Consider the following 20,136-nt stretch of genomic DNA (forward strand, 5'->3'; position numbering starts at 1 on the left):
ATGCTTTCCAAATATTTGCTTTTCGTTCCGGACATCTCTTGCATTGAGTTTTTCATTTAAAACGAGATTATTATTATTTTTTTTACTTTCTAAAGAAAATAAGCCTTACATTATTATATGACACTTATTTTCTTCTGTGTAGATGCAACAACAACAAAAAATATAGGTTTCTGCTCTTTAATTGATATTTTAACCATTTTTTTCAGCAATTTCAATAAATTTGCAGTTTAAATCCTAATTCTTCATATTACTAAATATATCTGATTTATACATGACGTGACCATTTGGTTGCCTATAATAAATTAGTTATAACGATTATATTATTATTTGTGCAATCCATTATAATTATAGGAATACATATTTCGATTACATAATTTTGTCTATTAAATAATTGTGTATAAGTCTTAATAATAAATAAGAATTAATTACATTTAAAATTCAATAATTTCCTAATGAAAACAATTTACAACTATTTACAAACCGTTCGTATTATCAGAATACAATTTTAACTTTTATAGAAGAAGCAATTAATTAATTTTATGTTCGTTACAAGTACTTTTCTACAATTATTTTTAATTAATTTATTGATTAATTTCAAGCGATTCATTAAAATAATAATGCTGTGATTATATATTCGACTTTCTAATTAGTTTTTTTCAATTAAGCAATTATCTATCAATTTAAATTTTAATAATTTGATTACATTTTATTTATATAATTTGTGTATAGAAAAAACAATTAAAAATCAATTAAAGAGCATTAAGTGTTGATAAATTCCTTCCTAGAAAGAAGAACATAGTTTCCTTCGGAAAAAACGTAAATATTCCATGGGAATAAACATTTTGCATGTAGAAAATGCAATTAAATTTATTATCTTTAGGTATAAGAAGGAATAAATCAAATGGATTTTAGTGCAGATAAAAAAATAATTTGCCAGGGTTTTCGTTCTTATTTCTTTCTTTTTTCGATCAGAAAATACAATAAATATATATATAGGGTCGTGACATTCCGGTGGAATTGTGTAGAATTCCAATAGACATATAACAAATATGCTCAGACGATTAAGCGCCTCGATTTCATCACACTACAAAGCATTCACTAGATCTACTTACAAAAAGCTCTACCGGACTATGCCGAAGCGGGATTCGATAAATAGTATATGTACATTCGATTTAGTTTACGTGGACAATAGGGTGGTGCTACAGAACAGAAAAAGAAATCATAATCGATACAAAAAAATTACTTGTGATGTGTTCATGTGTGTATGTTTGAAAACAATAACAATAAAAAAATAAATAAAATTAAATGAAAATTTATAATTAACAGAAAAATTCGTAATAATTATATTATAAAGAACGATAAACGACATCAAAACAAGAAAGCTGAAGTGCAGACTCGATTATATCATTAATATTGGTGTATAGTTTCAATAATTTTGGTGCATATCTTTAATACTCGTGTATCATTATTTATTTTTTAAATCCTCTCTCTCTCTCTCTTTTCGTTCTTTTCTTTTTTTCTTTTTCGTGTTCTCTCACTCTGAGTTTTCGATAAATGATTACATTCGGTAAACGGAAACGGAAGTATTGATTTAAGCGATTTTCTCGTGAGTGAGCGCTGATCTGTTCGGTGTAGATCAGCAAACGATCTCGTCGCATTTGCATTTGACGATTCGATGTTCCTGATGATCGAGCGAGGAGGACGCGCTGTGCTATCCTTTCTCGGTTTTGGAGGATAGGTAGCATTCGACGCACGTCGGATTTTCGATGCTCAAAGATCTCGACGGTTTTTTCAATGAGGACCGAATCGGCTCAGCAGCTTTGCGCGCCGTTTTCGGACTTCCGCTGTCCGCGCGCTTTATTTTACTAGGACTCGATTTACGTGATTGGCTAGGGGACGATTTTCTCGAATGATTCGGACTCGATTTGCGCGAATGGCACGGCGTCGCCGACTCCTTCCGCGACGCCGATTGGTCGACGGAGATAACGGAGGAGGGGCCTGCGCTGGGGACGGAGCACAGCGAGACGGCCCGTTTGTTCGGGGAACGATTCGGTGACTTTTTACGGGACTCGTGCACCTCCGCTTTCACTGTCTTTACGTGCTGCTTACCTAACTCTTCGACTTGAATCGGGTGATAGTTTTCCGGCTGATGCGAGGACTGAATGAGACGCGCCTGGCTTCCTGTGCTGCCAGCTGATAACGTGGATGTTGTACTACAACACATATCACAAAAAGAAAGCATAAATCACTACTGCATTTACATTCATGCAGTTATATAAAAAGAATTCCTTATAAATACTAAATTATCATTATTAAAGGAATAAAGTATACTTTCTCTTTAATAAGAAACTAACAGACATTTCATATTAATGAAATAATCTATGTAGAAATGCAACCATTTTCACATTTCTAATTTATTTATCAAATAATTAATATAAATACATTTACTTAATCGATATTTAATAAAACTAATATGTGATGAGTATTTAAGTCGTTATATAATGTGCTTGAATAGTAATTTTATAAATAGAAAATACATTCAAAATTACCAAAATATGTTATACCATTTAAATTCATTATGACTAAAATAAATGGTCTATATTAGTTTATAGAATACAATATAATACTGAAAATGTAATGACACGTGCATTCCATTGGTTCGAATGAAAATTTCATGTTTGTTGTGTTTTCATGTATCTAAATCCTGGAAGAAGATTCTTAAAAGAAAAAATAAATAACAATATTAAATCTTCTACAACTACTATTCGAAAATGAAGTACTAATTGATGATGATTACCTTAAAGTTAAATGGTTGGGTGTTCTTCCAAGGCCTGATTTCTTAACGGGTACGACGATGCCAGTCTGAGAATCTTCTTCTCCTTCGGATTTGACGCCTTTAGCTTCAGCGGCTGTAACATGGAAGTCGTTGGGAAATCTTCAAATTTCTTATATATGTATTATTAATATACCTGCAGCGTCCCCAACGGTCTTACTACGTGACCGGAACGCCGAGGGTTGGGGTTCTTCCACGTCCTGACTAGCATCGTAGTCGATGTTACCTGCTGAATGCCGTTGCGAGGACTTCGAGCGTTTCGTTTTTCCAAGGGTGTGTGATCCTTGGACTATGATGGATTTGGGCGCTGGGCGTTCCAGAGTTTGGCTGTTCATGGAATCCTTGTGGCCGGTGACCAGAAGGATGCCGGGTCCAGTACCAGGCTTCGTTGCCGGAATGGACATGTTGCGGACCGATTCCCTGATGATCTGTCTAATTGTCTTCAGGAAAGCGTTCCTGAAATCGCCAGTACTGCAAACCAAACAGATAAAGGAAACAGAAACAAACAAATTGCAAATTTCCGTTCCACAAACTTCCAATAAACTATTAACCCCCTTGTACTTTACCTGTTTGATAGAACGTAGACCTTTTCGGATCTCCTTTGCAACTGACTGCGTAAGTGAATCAACTCCCAAAGGAAATGCGAATCCATGTCTTTGGCGGAGGACGCCCGCACCTGAACTTCCGTCACCGGAATTAGCACTTGATATCTAATTATTTCGACTTCTGAGGCACTTCCTTTACTGGCAACGCCCTTTACGAAACAAAAATCAAAGATTAAAAGGCTACATTTTCCCTTGATTAGTATTCTCTTTTACCATTAACTTCTTCTTCTGACGTAATCTTTCCTTGCATAGGAACACTACAGCCGACTTGAACACGAAACACATAGCGTGCAACTCCAATCCTTTCTTAATCTTTCCCAGGAAATCGGAGATGTTGAGCCACTCGACACCTCCGTAGTACAGGAGATCCCCGGGACTGAGATCGATTGGTTGCTTGCACGATTTCTGGTGCTGCCTGAAGAGATGATCGAAAATGGCTCCGTACTCTTCGTGTATCCTTTGCATTTCATTTATATGCTCCGCCACTTTTTCCATGCCCTTAAGGGCCTCTGCAAACACAATTAACATCAATTTTCACAAATCCAGGTCAAGGTTTCATTCTACATCAAACGTAAGTGTAAATGCACAACGATCACGACCACTTACCAACTAAATGCTGATGCTCATCACAATTGGGATCAGTCAAGTTGCGCAACTGTTGCAACAACAGCGGGTACTTGAGGATTCTCTGAATTGGCTTTATCAAATACGATTCTAATGTCGAGGAGTGCTGCTGCTTAGGGTTCCTTGTGGATAGAAAATCTTGCAGTGCTTGGTTTCCTTCATCTGCGGGAAAATCCATATCATAAGTAAACACAAATTACAAACGCCAAAACGAAAACAGGAGTTTTTTTTATATACAACTGCGAATATATCACTATTATTTAGAGGAATGAAGAAGATTAGTTGAATATATGATATAACTAATTATTGCACTTACTTGGATGAAGGACTTTTTGAGCTTTACTATGGCTTGCACAGAAGGAACTGTACAATTTGAAATGATTCACATAGTATAAAAAGGCGCTTCCAACTGAGAAAAGCACGTTCTGAAAGAATAATTTACATTTTATTAGTATTCATTTCTATAAGAACATTATTTGATAATTGGAATAATTTTAAGAAAACTGTATTAATATGAAGATTATTGGAGCAGTTACCTTAAATTGGCTTGGGAAGTCGAACTTGTTGAAGTCTGGTTCCAGTTCCAGGGCTTCCTCTAAGTTCTGCAAGAATTGCCTTTGGAACGTGACGATCTCCTGGATGTTACCGAACAGTGCGTTAATTTCGGCGTTCGATAAGAACGTTTCTTTCTTGAGCGGCTCTAAGTAATTTTCTAGAAGGTTGTTTAAATGCTGAAATTGTACAGAGGATGCATTAGTATCGAATGAGATATTTGTTTTGTATTCTTACTTTAACGTAGGCCCTTTCGGTATCCACTAGTTCCATAACGACTTTCCTGAGCTTCTCGGCATCGCTGAGCTGTCTACCGAGGCCGGTCTGCGTCTGCGAGGTGTTGCTGACCAGACTTCCAGTCGGACTGGACTTCCGGGTCTCGACAGGCGAACGGCAGAATCCGGTCACCTGTTCGGCCGTTTTGAGCAAATTCTCGATCTCGAAGGAGTTGGTACGAGAGGTGACCTTGATGCAGGAATCGCCAGCATTCGCCACGACCGTCTCCGCCTCGAAACGGTCCTTGCCTGGTTCAATGAAAACCAATTCGATTGGTTTCTGATCGAAACAAATCGAGACCGAGATGTTACCTGGAGCCGGGACGATTAAACCAGAGATCATCTCCTCGCTGATTCCAGGAGGCTCCGTTGGAGGTGGAGGACACACTAAGCTCTCGATTATGTCGTCTGTAGCTCTGAGGATTGAGGACACCTCCGGTGGTTCAGTCCTGGACGATCTCATCATCATGCAGAGGGCGAGCTCCTCCTGCAGTACGCTCTCCAAATACATCATGTCCAGATCGGAAACGATCGCCCCGTTGATCACCATAATCTCGTCGCCCTTTATTATACCTACAGGACACAAACACCAAAATTAACCTGAATTACGCCCGCCGGGAATCGCCCTGCCACATCTTTATGACACCTGAGGCGTCCTGTGGCATATATACGACCCGACCTGCAGAAGCTATTCCCACCCTGAACACACCCTCTTCTCTCTACCTTGTGGATCACACTAAATCAACCCGGATTCAACTACTTAAATCTCATTAAAGCAAATCTCTAGTGTACCCAACCTCCTCAGCGTTACTCCTAAACCGTAAATTTCTACCATAAATCTCCAACAAAATTAACATTAAAAGCGGATATATCTAGAAGAAATAGTTATCTGTATATAAAATTCAATAAAATAATTAATTTTTTTCGATTACCATGTTATTACGATTATTACAATGGTATTAATATATAAATATTATATAATCACAGATAATTGGCGTTTTGCAGTCTAAAATTAAGATTTTTCTTTTAAATTAACTAGGCCCAGTTCAAGAATTGAGGCCCCTTTGATTTTAGAGTTAAAATATTACTTAATGTTGTTATCCACACTAGGCTTCTATTGTATAATGATCTGTCATATGCATAACGTAGTTGGTACACCTGATAAACACTTTTGTCTGATGACAAGAATAGTTATGATGTATCATTAATTCTAACAAGTATTAAACAGTTTAAAAACTCATATTACAAGGTTAAAATTTGACAAGGTACTAAAGTCCATCATTCTGATTGGTTAAATTTAAACATAAATAAATATGCCACCCTCTGCACTGTCTCGTTATAAACGAAGCTCTTGACTCGACGGTCGAGTGTACATATAAATTCTCGTTCTTCCTCGTTTATTTTCTTTTTTTCGATGTGCACCACTGTACATTTCCAGATATAAATCAAATAAATCCTTAATGAAATTTTGTCGGCGCCGTAAATTGTACACAGACTTGATTCCATTAATATTCCTCGGAAGCGTTGGTTCACCGCTCGAGGGCTTTCAAACATTGATCAAATCCGGAGTTGCCGTTTTATTTTACCATTTATTTTTCAGACATTCTTCAGTCTTCGTATTTTCCTTCTCATTCCTTCCTTCCTTCAACGGATGAAGCCAAAAATAAACTTCCCAAAGGCGAAACACAGAAAATGGAACATCCTTGCAAAAACATCAGCTTATAGCAAATTCGTTTCCATACAATTAAAATTGATGTAAAAAACAAGTGCATAATTTATATTATAAATAGCAAATTTGTAATTAATGGATTATCCTGTAGCGTCTATTTCATTTTTTTGACGGTTTAAAGCTTAATAAAGTTAAACAACGAGTATTAATTATAATTCTTGGATGGATGGACGATATTTCACAATTGTATCGGATAATATTCTTGAAGGATCGATGTCTTCATGTAACAAAGTCTGAAGTCCATAAACTTTTTAAGAGAAACTTCCAAGTAAATATCTATAATTGGTAGACAAACGTTTATATCAAGTGTTAAATGTACGATATTCGATGAAACCGGTAATAGTAAATCTAAAGTTGTATTTACATTTTAAATATATTTTTAATGTAATTTCAACAACTTGAGTTAATTTATAAATGTTCTAATAGATATTAATTATTTTTTTGTACAAATGTTGTTATTGATAAAAAAAATTATACCAACTTAAAAAGTTGAGCCATCAGGTAACATAATAATAAAAATATTGAAATTAATTTTGAATTAAACATAGAATTGAATTCTTGTCTATAACTTCTTTGCAAACTTTATTGTACACTAAAGATATAGATATGAATAGTTAACATTTTAGATATACTAAAGAATATAAAAATATTAGTATATTTATCTTGTAGAGCAGAAAAGTTACAAGGGAGTGGTAATGTGTTGCATTAAAGTTTTATTTAACTTGTTTTTAAGGATCGTGGTATACCTATAAAGTGTGTCGGATTCGGTTGTAAATTTATGCTATCCCCATGGGTTTAGTGCTGTGAGCAAATGCATGCATTCATACGGCATACATGAAGCACGGATTCGGGAATAAAAGAAGAAGCAAAGGAACTTACCGTTTTGCATGGCCACACTCTTATCTTCGACACGGCTCACGTAGCAGCAAAGTTCGTCCTGTCTATCGGCGTTCTCTACTAATTCAGCTTCGACGCTGAAGCCCCACATTTGTTCTAACGTACTTCTAGATAATTCTACTTGATAAAGGATTTTGGCACAAACTTCTACGATTTCATGTGTATGTAACTGAAATCAGAAAAAAAAAAGAAATAATTAGGACTTCAAATGGACAAGATTAATCAATCTTACATATGTTGCTATCAAATCACTACGGTGTGGCACAAAGTAATTATGGTCTTCCATGTCTCTCCTCTTTTTGACACGAATGAAATGCTCTGTGGCATTCAGACTCTTCCTGGCACAGCCACTTGCCAAGAACTCTTCTACGGACATGGCATCCCTTACGTAAACAGTAGCAGTTGCAGAATCCGGAAGAGATACTTTCACTGTATTTTCGGACTCCTCACGAGAATTCATCTGTTTGCAAAGAACAAATATACAGACAATTTTATTCTAATTTTGTACTTCTAATACAGATATTTCTTAATCACGGACTCTACAATTTCAGAAGTTACTTGGCAAGTACAAAGTAGATATACATTCATAAAATTAAGTCTGAATACTAAATCTCTTTTTGTCCGTTTTTTTTTATGTATTTAATTCCTCGATTAGTCCGTCTTCAAACAGTCCGGAATATTGGCAAAACCGATTACTCGCGCTATACTAAGTATTTCTGTACTTCAAAAAATTCCAGATTTTTATTAGTCAGTTACTCTACTATTTAAAAAGTTAATTGGCAAGTGTAAAGTAAGTAGACATTCCGAAAATTAAGTCTAAAAACTCTGTAAATCAAAATTAAATTGAGTTATTTCCATTCATAACCTTGACACAAATCTGTTTTTTTTTCTCTCTCTACGTAATAAGTCAATGCGATTTCGCAAAAAGGGTTTTCGTGTAATTGCATCAACATAAATCTCCGAAAAGTCATCTGTAATATTTCATGCGCGCTTTCTGATATTCATACGAGAATATATTAATATACACACAGAAATAGAAATACTAAGAGCAGTATTAATGAGCATTCGAAGATACAGCACTTCCCTTTACACCTAATCCTATCTTTATTTATGCAATAATATCAAAGTAACTGTCAATTTCGGAATCACTTGTTTCTCATTAGTGATTTATAATTTCATATATTATACATTTTGATAGGAACAGCAATCCATTAATTTTGAATAAATATTAATTAACATTTGAATGCATTAAAATTGAAAGAAAATAGGGGCCAGCCAAATGAGTAGTGGCAAATAAATGTAATTAATTTAAAATATTGATTAACACGAAATTCGCACAGCGAAATTCAAATAATTCGAATACACTCATTAATATGTACTTATTGATTTCACTAATTAAATCCATTCTCGCAAATTAGTTTTTGATTGTATTTAATTAGTAATTTTCATTTTACAAACGAAATTATCCAACAGAACATGACTTACATATTAACTCTTTGTGGATATGCGGCGGATATATTCGCCATATCTTTTATACAGGAGACCTCGCTTAGTTCTATGCGTCTTTTTTAGAGCTTCGACGTTAGCTCTGCAGAAACGCGAAATACGCCACAACATAATAAAACACAGCAGTTTCGCAACAAAAAACAGTTGATACTACCTTCAAAATTCTCTTTTTTAAGAATTTATCCATTTAAATACCAATTATTTTATTTAGACGTATACTGAACAACAAAATATATAGTTATTATTATGAAATTGTATATTTTTGTTATATTTTGTTAATTGATATATTTAGAGAATCTTGAAAATATCAGCAAAAAGATAACTTTCTTTTCTTCAATATTAATTGGTAGGTTACACTTAAAATGAATTGGCAAAAAATGATCTAGTTTAATTACTTAATACTTCAAATAGACTAAATTCGAATGATGTATTCAATTTGTGTAAAATTAATTGAAACTCAAACTGAAAATTGTATATATTTAATATATTATATAATTCTACTAGAAACTTATTGATGGTTGTGATGGGTTAAGTGTACAAAAATATAGAAAGTGCAACAGTAGGGAAAGTTCGTTACCTGCATCGATCTTCTGCTGGATCCGCTGTTTGATCTGGATAACATCGGAGGTCTCCTCTTGGTGGCTCCTCTTCCTGCCAGAAGATTGTTCAGAAGTGAAGGACTTCTTGCACAGATGAATGCATGGAAGGACGACACCGTGAACACTCCGAGTTTATTCAGCGTGTTCTTCGTTGCTCTCGACACGTGCGTCAGCAAAGACTGAAAAATCGAAACGTTTGTTTTCAGCTCAAAACAAGTAGAATAAAGAAAAAAGAAGTAAAAGAGTTCCTTCAGCCTGCGCTATTGAATTTCCTAATTATGTTCAGAAGATTCCAGTTACCAGGAAAAGGAATGAAAAAAGGAAGCCAATCACAAAGGACGAGAAAAATGAAGTAAAGCAGCAAACAATTATTTTAGCTTTTTATCTACGAAACAGACATAAAATGCGGATGCTGAAAAATGTTAAATTTCCGCGAAGCTGTACAAGAGATTGAGAGGACGGTGTTTTCTTTCGTTTTTTTTTTCAGTTCACGTATCTCCTTTTCTTGTATTTTGTTCTTTGTTCGAGGAGCAGAAGCTTCGTGCACGCTCCAAATATTCGATTCACACAGATCACAGCTTCCGTCCCACATAAAAAGCAAATATCTACGTGGAAATACTCTCTCATTTGTAGGGAAAATAATTTTCCGGAAGATAATGTCGTACGATATAAATTTCCCTACTCCCCCATTTTTTTTTATCGATGCATTAAATAAAGAGATGCAGTGATTAGCCTATATTTTGATGCTGGGGGAGTTGAAAAAAAAAAGATTGTGTGTGTGTGTGGTGATTTTTTTGTTGGTATTCACGTCTGGTGCGCGCTTTGCAGCCCCAATTTATCGGGTGAACCATGGAATATCAACGTGTTTTCCAATAAATTACCAACCGGGGCAAACCGCAATTTATCTATCAAAATCGCACCGGGCCAGACAAAATGGCAGTTTAAATATTTATTTATTTTTTATTTACGATCCCGCACGGAAAACGGGGAAATTGGGAAATAGCTCTATTGAATGAATGACAAAAAAATTGAAAGAGAGAGAAGAGTAAAACTAACGACGTCCTCGATATTTATAGGTTTATCCGTTATGCAAATGGTTCTAAAAGAATTAGTGTCAGAAGGACTAATATTTAAATCGTAATTTCGATGTAAATACTTCCCGTTTTATGTCAATTACAGTGATTAAATCAACAACTTTGATATATCTGATTCTTCCTTTCATTATAAAAAGTATTTTTATGCAAATAAAATGAATAATTATTATGTTTACATTTTCATTAATTACGTTGATTATTTCGTGAAATTGTGTAAAATATTATAGTTTTTTACTTTTGAAAATCTTATTTAGTATAATTATGAACAATTATAGTACTCTTGAGTTGGTAAAAAATCACCTATCCGAGTTAAATATTGCTTAACTTTTTTAATTGAATGATTAATGAAAATATTAAGAGTCTAGTCTATATTAACATGTACATATTTATTTATATTTATACTAACTTTGATTCATCAAATAATTAATAGAAATTTACTAGTTGCAAAAACTTAACTACGAATATTGTTAAATTTGAAAAGTTTGTAAAACGAACAGGTTACTTAAAACTCGTAAGTTTTAAACTACGAAAATCGTTGTAACTGTTCAATTTATAGTTTGTAATTTGTATGATTTCCAAAAGAAAATTTACAAAGAAAAGAAAGTATCAAATCAATAATTCTTTGCCTAATAAGAGTTCTGATCATTTAAATTGCAATAATTTATTTTATAAATTTGTATAATTTCCATAAAAAATACAAAATGAAGAAAAAAAGTGTACTTTATTAGAATGATCAGAATAATTCTCTCTTTAACAAGAATACTGAAAATTTATCAACTTTAGGTTGCAATAATTTACAAAAATCGAGAATTAACTATTAGGAATAAAAGTATTTATTAGAAATAATTTGTAAAAGAATGTGATTTTTTTTTATATAATAAGCTTTGTTATTTTTTTTTTAATATTTGGACAGTGTAATAATGTTATGATTATTTTAGTTTAGCTTCACGCTTTTGTGAGTGCTGTTAGTTTTATTGTGTTATTTTCACTTTCCTTACTTGTGTACACGTTTTTCGATCCATTATGTGTCGATTTATCGCCTTCAGCTTCGACTTAACAAGTTTTGGCCTATGATCGATCACCTACTTAATATTAATATGAAAAACAAAAAGAAAACATTAAAAACGTCTGCATCTGATAAAATTTTACCAATCTCATCAATCTCAATTTATTGAACGTTTATATCTATTTTTCACCAGATGCAAATTAAAAAGAAAATATTTTAATAAACTCAAAAAAACGCCCTGAAAACGTAAAAATAACTGAAAAGAAAACACAACAAAAATTAAAAATGTAATTAAAGTAATCATGGGTTGAAAAAGTGTCCAAATTAGTAATTTTAAAATTATAGAGAAATTAGTTTAGTAATTATAAATGTCAAAATTAGTATTTTAAAAATATTGAATATGTGTGTAGTCTTCAAACTATCACATTGATTAAAATGAACATGTGAATATACTGAAAAATTAATATGAAACTGAAAGAGTTATTCAGAATTGAAATGATCAAAAGAAAAGGAAATCAATTTAGAAAGCTTTAGACATTTAGCAGACATAAAAAAAATGGTTGCAATAGAGGCAAAAACACAAGTTCGTTATTTTCCGCCCCATTGTCTTTCGCTGCAGTCAAGTTAGTAATGAATCAAAGTTTCCCTTTTAATCTTGCCATCGGCAGGATGAGAGAACGAGTTGAAATATGGGCTCGGATCAGGCGAACAGATCGTTAGTTGTACTGGTATATCTATCTTCTCTCCTCTCCTATACTCTCACACTCCTCTCACGCCAACTACGAGAGCGTATGCGAACTGCAAAATTTTCCGCCTCTCTTCATCTGCTCTATTTTTCTTGTTTTTTTTTTTACTTCCTATACGATTTTGTATTATTTTCTGGGTCCGTGCCCGACGGAAGTTGGCGGAAAATAAGTAATAACCGACCGATACGGAAAAAGTTGCGAGTGTCTTCGAAACTCGATAATACAGAGGCCGTCGGGCGGGAATTTTATATTAATAATTTATTGGCGGCTCTCCCAGATTTTCCAACGAAACTTCTAAACGAGGCACTACGAAATATATAGTTACGTCTATGCGGAAATGTAAAATCAATTCGGGTAAAACCGTTATTGTTCCAAATATTCAACCGTGACATGGTAATATCTGGGATTACCGCAATCGTAAATGTTTCTGCTTTCCTTTTCCTGACTAACTTTACGCTACAATACCAATCGCATTGTCCAGTTCCAGAGTTTATGCTACATATAACTACAATACAAGCTCATCCTAGATTTAGATGATGTTTAGTTCAACAGAACATCATACAATTATAATAAAAAAAATAACGTATTACAATATAATATTTACTATATTCGTACTATGTATGACATGTGACATAACATCATATCAAGTGAACTAACAAATTAAGTATTTTGTAACTTAAACCCAACTTTTAGGAAAATTTTAATATTAACAAATTGTGGACAACACACATTTTTGTCTCATTTCATTCATAGTGTGATTACAGCATTACATTGTTAAATTAGCCTTCACATTTAATTTTAAAATATTAGGTATACATTTTTATATTTCGTTTTATAAATTGATATATTCGGCTAATTACACATTTAACATTTCTAATTCAAAGTTTTTAAACCAGACTACGAAATATTCATTAATATTCATGTATTTGTTAAAAGTGTTACTAAACAATAGAGTAAATTCATCTCAACTATTGAAACTTATTTATACAAACAATAAATTATTAATTTTTGTAAATTAACCAGAGGTTAAGTACAATTTACATATACTATGAATTCTTTAACTCGACTACATTTTTTATAATTATTTGCAGTTTTTAACATATTAATATTTAACTATAATAATTTCACTATAGAATTTTCATAATTTGGATCGTATAAAAATATATATTATTAATGAACATTAATCAGCATTCTTTCCTAAGAGTTATATTTTCTAGTTTAGATACCAGAATATTCAATGATTTCGTTCTTCAATTGAAATTTTCTTTTATAATGTTTCTTCAGAAAATGATACACAACGTACAAGTTTTTGAAAATTATCCATTTTATTACCTTAATGACGTTGAAATGTTAATCCTTGAAATATATATTTTTGGTTTCTTTAGATAAACTTACTTCTTTTTTCCCTAAATATTATTTTTTACATTTTATATAATGACAATCATGTCATAATATCTATTAAGTTAAAAACAAAAATATATTTGCTTTCTGGCGTAGAGTAAATATTTCAAATGATTTGTGGAATCTTCTCGCAGCGACGTCCTTTAATCATTTCCTGTAACTTGGAATATCAGAATCACATGAAAGGAGTAGACCAATATCACAAAGTACACACTGATCTACTCCTTTCATATGATTCTAAAATATTCTTAAGGAAACGATTAAGTCCAGAAAGTTGTTAGAACCATCTTCTTCTAGATAAATATCCTTCTTCTGTGACGACTTTTACATTACTATATCTATGCACATTAAATTAACTAAATTATAAACTTAAGTATATTTACGATGTTAGTAATGTCATCAATACCCAGGAAAGGTATTGAATCCAATTTTTACCAACTGACAATCCTTTAACTTTAAATTAGCTATACGGTGCAGTAAGATTAGCTATATAATACCTTTGGTAACTTATGTAGAATAGAGTACCAAAATTGACGAATACCAAATAAATATAAGGAATAACGTTTGTTTTTCGTGATAAACAAAATAAAATTAAGTAATATGATGTATCCATCATAATGAGAATGAGATGTTGAAATTTCGCTTTCAGCAAAACATTATCGAAAGGTAATAAAACTTCGGACATGATAAAATTTTGCAAATTCCGGTTTAACTTTTCGTTCGCAAATAATTTTGGGCCGAGTAATGTTGGCCAAAGGCGCGTTTACAAGATGTTGAGATTGCAAATTGTTGGAGGTTTTCCCACATGGAATGCTTGCGTAGTAACGAAGGTACCCAAATAACTTCGTGCTTACCTTCGGGTTAGGAAGTTCTCCGCTCTGTAAGCTGGCCATGTAACACCTAAGACGGAATTGTTCGCAATGCAGACGCTCCAAGTTCTCCTCCCACTGGACGACCTGTCCACCCAACTGTTGTCTCGTATCTGAATCGGCGACGACAGACTGTTGCATCTCAGCCATATGCTTGAGTTTATAATCCTGAAAACAGTAACAATAATAAATCATTAGAAATGTAATAATTATCTTCAAAAGTGAAATTTTAGAAAAAGAAGTTAACTTTAGTTATTTGTAGTATATATTGTAATATAAAATAGTAATAGTTCAGCATATTGAGGCTTCGAACAGCGTGGATTGAAAATTTCAAATAAACTGAATTTTCATTGAACAAAGTAGTAAATTCAATTTTCAAAATGTATGTTTTATCTATCTGCAGAATGAACAAATGGGTTCACATGAACCCATTACTGAACGAGGGTAGTACACAATGATTATACGGGAATCCGGTGACCTGATCAGGACTCTTCCGGACGGCACCATGGGTCAGTGGCGAATTAACTTGATTATAAATAAGTAGGTTAATCGGGGGGAATACCGACCACAAGTTGAACGTCCGTCCATCTCTAATGGCGCAATGCGGATCTTCCCTAATGTGTTTATGTCAGGCTTCTGTCATATTTCTTTTTGTATATAACAAACTTATTAACGACCTCCTGATTACTGTTTAAATTTATTATAGTAATATCTTTGCTGTCACAGATAAACACAGTTATCAAGAGAAAACATGCATTAATTTAGTTACATAAATGATGTATCAATTGTAATTAATCATTTTAAAATATTATAACATCTAATTAGAACCAAATCTACTTTACTTCAAGTAAAAAAACAATAGGTACAACAGCGTTTCTTAACCTATGACACAAAATTGTTCGTAGTAATTGGGGCGTAGTAAAACTAGAAACTATGATGATTTACAATAATTTTGAGATTTAATTAATTTAATGAAACTATTTAATTTGTATACACATTTTGTTAATTATCAAAAATTTTGAATTAATTAATAATTTTTTTTAAGAATTGTTAAGAATTTATATATATTATTCGCTATAATGATTTAGGTCTAAATTTTAGCAAATAAAAATGTGTAAATAAATAAATAATATATCTTTGTTTCACAATTTATATTTTTGTGACAAATTGTTGTCACGTATTATTAACAAGGTCTCTCTTATGTAACAAACTTTCGTTTCTTTAAAATGCGACTATTTTCCTTGAAAACTACATAGAATATAACGTGCTAGACGTATTAACTACCTGTGAATGACTAGTGCTCATAACTCAGATCCATATAAAATTTATTATATAAGAAGTGCGATTTCTTGTAAGAAATTATATTTTTTAATTCACATCTAATTATATTAAAAGTCAACATCGCGTCACTAACCGGGAACTAATCAGCAACGTTAACAACAATAACAGAAACGTACATCAATGTTTCTTGAATCGTGTGAAAATTTAGTTTTAAAAAAGACAACGTCAAATCTTGCTAAATCTCTTCAGTATAATAAAAATAATAGCGTCACTATCACATTACAATCCGGCAACGTCAATAAGAACATCAACGTAACGTCAATATTTCTAAAAGCATGCGAAAATTCTGTTTTTAAACCGAACAACGTCAACATCACATTTTGTCACATTAATATTTCTTAAACTGAGCAAAAATACAGTTTAAAAAAACAAGTATAATATAAATTAAAATCCAAATTTACATTCAATGATTCAATGCAAAAATATGTTTTGAGAAATAACATTTTTCATATATTTATTTTTGAAATATTTAAATTATTGATAAATTGTATTTGAAAATTTTTTATTTAAAAAAAAAAGCATTTATTTTTAACAAAATGATGTATAGTTAAGTTTAGTTATGCGAACATCAACGTAATAGATTATTTTGACGTAATATTGTGACGTGAACGTAAGTTAAAAATAATATTCACATTTCAACAAATTTCTTATTAAAAATTTGATTTTCTTTTAATTTCAAGATGCAATTTCTTTAATATTTCTTGGCTTCGTTCGCAAAATCAATTTCACCTGAAAGTATGGTCCATTAACAGCAGCAATTAATATTTTTTTACCGTTTTTTAACGGTGCATTTTACAACCGCATTCATTCCTCTTAATGTGCTTTTTCAACCCCCGTCCCCCACACAAAGTCTAACTTCGTTCCAGAAGCAGCAGATCTTTCTACAGAAAAGCCTCGATGTTTTATAAGGGACGAATCGATAAATCTACAGGCGACAATAAATTAATTCCCGTTGCGAAAGTAATTGGTTGCGACGTGGTCGTGCTTTATTTTTATCCTCGCTGTTTATTTTTGTTCCACGTTTATATTTTTTTTTTCATCCCTTCCGACGACGTCGATCGGAACGAGGAGAACGACCCTCTAAAACCCCGCTCGTCCACCCCTTCAGGCTGTAACAAATTTCGTTAATTCCTCTTTAATTTATTTTCCTTTCCGTTTGTATTTTCTCCGTTTTCAATCGATTGTATTTTCGGGGTAGTTAATTGGTTTGAATGACGAGGAGGATGAGAACTTCGGTACTTTGAAATCGATTCCAGTTTTAAATATCATCGGCTTCAAAGTGCTTTCGCTATGAAACTCGATATAAACATATTTGTTGAGCTTCAGCCGTCGTCTCCGCCACCCCTGACAACAACCTAATCCACCGATGCCGCCGCCTACGCAAAACCCGCCACGCATAAAAGACGACATACACCGAGAGGCCTTTTGTTAACAGCGATCGTATTGAATTGAATCACTGTCAGTCTGGTATTATCGAAGCATCCTATGCAAAATGTTGCTCGCTGCACAGGCTTGATAGAATCCTGAAAATTGGATTAGACTATTTCTGTTTGATACTACTTTTTTTTGTCTTCTTTTCTTCTTCAACGTTCTGCCAACCCTACAAATTGTATCGTTCTTTCTTTTTCAATGTCGTAAACGATTTATACCTCCTCTTCTCATGCAAACACTATTTTTCAATTCGATACTACAAATCACTATGGAACATAGTGAAACTCCATTACATATGTCGAGAACAAATTGCATCAATTTCATTCAATATTTCGTTCATCCCACTGCATAGACATGTAAAAATAATACAAATTCGTGAAAAAAATCTATGGTCAATTTTAATTTTTATTTATTCGAATATTTTCTAAAAACAATAATGCCACAAAATTATCGATTATATTCATTAATATTATTTAATTTATGTTTTTTGTAATTATTTTCTAAATAATTTAAAAATATATAAAATTTTGTATCAAATAATTAAATTGTAACTTTCCATCTTTATACATGACGCAAATAATTTATACTTTCTCTTTTCATACAAATTTCGTATAAAATAAATCATAAAATTATTAATCAAATTATGTTTTGTAAATAATTTGATAATTTTGTATTATTTGTTGAATTGCATTGTTCCTTATTTTTCCCTTTCATAAACATCTTCTCATGTAAACATTAATTTGAATCCAAAGGATCAAAACTTTTAATGTAATGAAAATTTCAAAATTAAATAAAAGTGTTTAATATTGACATCAATAAATCAAGAAATTATCTAAGTTAATTTTACAAAATTTAAATTCACTTTTACGAAACATTGAGAAATTTAAATATGTCGAAAACAAATTGCATCAATTTCATGCAATCTCTTTACTTCAGTAAAAAAATAATAGAGTTTTCATGTAAAAATAAACTCATTTCAATAACGTGAATGTCGCAAACGATTTATACCTTCCTTTTCTCTTGTAAATATTATTTTTCAATCCAATACTACAAATCACTATGAAACATATTGGAAACTGTACTACACATGTCGAGAAATAAATTGCACAAATTTCATTCAATATTTTGTGCAATCTCTTTACTTACAAAAATAATACAGATTTATTATATCTATAAAATCAATATTTATTATTTAATTGATTTATTTCTATAAATATAAAAATAATACAGATTTATTATATCTATAAAATCAATATTTATTATTTAATTGCTTTATTTCTATAAATATAAAAAAGTAATACAGCTACAACTCGCATAATGCAGTATAATCCCGTACTGAAACCGGATTAATCGAGGACTTTAAATCCGAAGAAAAAGGTATTGGACTGTATATAGGGGAGAAAATGATTATTTATGTATAAAAAAATATTTTGAGAAATTAAAATTTAGTTTGTATTGAAATTCCAGTGACTGATCGAAGCAGCAACTCGCAATTGCTGTAATTTTTATTTCCTTAACCGTTAAATATGTTATAATTTCTTCTAAATTAAAACTTATGTAAATAATATTTTACATTGTTTTCTTGTAAAGATTTGTAAAATAAGTTGCATCAACAAACCAAGAAAATATAAAATAAAATATCTATTTTTCATTTACAATAGAATTGCTTATATTAATAAAACTTGAAATATTTTAATTTTATCCAAAAGAAAACCATTTTTTTTTCTTTATTTTTTTACACGTTTTTAATATTTGATTAATTGCATTTTTCTCACAATTTATTAATAAATTAATTGAAATTATTTATTAAATATTTCCTAAATTTCATTTATAAGTGTTTATTTACAATTATTATAGTTTCAAAAATTATGTCAATTTATTGAGTAAACAATGAAACTACGAAATTAATTGTCATTTTATATAATTAATTTAACAAATTAATTTAATTAAATATGTGCTTTATTTATGTAACAATTAATTAAACTATTACATTTTTTTTAATTTAATTATTTTTATAAATATAAATTGCTTGTTGATGCATCAAGAAACGAAGAACAAAATCTTTAGAAATATACTTATTTCTTGTTATAAACTTTTAAACATTGATGTATACATTAATAACAACCATAAAATTATTCATGCGAAAATACACGTATAATTTCAATTCCATTGGATTTTAATTGAAACATATCTGGTCATTAATTTGCGGATTGAAACCCTAAAACCGCAGCGATAATCGATTACTAATTGCATTCCAAATACTGTTCAATTAATTACCTTTAATTAGGAAGTAAAAAAAAACTATTTTCAATATTTATTACCAAACGAGATAAATAAACGTTAAAGGAATATCAAAGTTTGTTTCAATCGCTAATGAATTATAATTCGCTAAGTGTTTTTGGACCATTAAAATCGCATCAAAGGTTGAAAGCAATTGAAAGTTTATAAGCTCTAAAATGTGGATGTCGCGTACTTTCGAGACTGCGAAGTAAGTCTACGTCTACATCTCTCCACATGACGACGTTAAAAATATACATTTTTAATAACATCCCTTCGGAATACACCGCATAAAAGCGAAGCAATAAAATTGACTACATAAATTACGAAATAGCGTAATTTAATAATGTT

At 31.6% G+C, this 20,136-nt stretch overlaps 1 protein-coding gene across 2 annotated transcripts in view; it reads right to left on the bottom strand.

The window, feature by feature from the left end:
• Positions 1-1,374: 1,374 nt before the first annotated feature.
• Positions 1,375-20,136, bottom strand: part of LOC108556299 (protein still life, isoforms C/SIF type 2-like) — a 28,704-nt gene continuing 9,942 nt past the window's right edge. The window contains exons 3-16 of one of the 2 annotated variants that reach the window (XM_017912347.1): positions 14,722-14,904; positions 9,599-9,799; positions 7,748-7,975; positions 7,498-7,684; positions 5,202-5,462; positions 4,852-5,138; positions 4,599-4,793; positions 4,379-4,487; positions 4,045-4,224; positions 3,652-3,947; positions 3,400-3,587; positions 2,970-3,289; positions 2,798-2,909; positions 1,375-2,213 (exon numbers count right to left, since the gene is read on the bottom strand). In XM_017912347.1, coding sequence (XP_017767836.1) covers positions 1,712-2,213; positions 2,798-2,909; positions 2,970-3,289; positions 3,400-3,587; positions 3,652-3,947; positions 4,045-4,224; positions 4,379-4,487; positions 4,599-4,793; positions 4,852-5,138; positions 5,202-5,462; positions 7,498-7,684; positions 7,748-7,975; positions 9,599-9,799; positions 14,722-14,904 — 3,249 coding nt within the window. In that variant the 3' untranslated portion in view covers positions 1,375-1,711. Of the gene's footprint in view, positions 2,214-2,797; positions 2,910-2,969; positions 3,305-3,399; positions 3,588-3,651; positions 3,948-4,044; positions 4,225-4,378; positions 4,488-4,598; positions 4,794-4,851; positions 5,139-5,201; positions 5,463-7,497; positions 7,685-7,747; positions 7,976-9,598; positions 9,800-14,721; positions 14,905-20,136 lie in introns of both variants that reach the window. The other variant, XM_017912346.1, reaches the window with a different exon arrangement.

The sequence above is a fragment of the Nicrophorus vespilloides genome, unplaced genomic scaffold (genome assembly GCF_001412225.1).
Source record: "Nicrophorus vespilloides isolate i.1.1-1 unplaced genomic scaffold, Nicve_v1.0, whole genome shotgun sequence".
NCBI lineage: Eukaryota > Metazoa > Arthropoda > Insecta > Coleoptera > Silphidae > Nicrophorus > Nicrophorus vespilloides.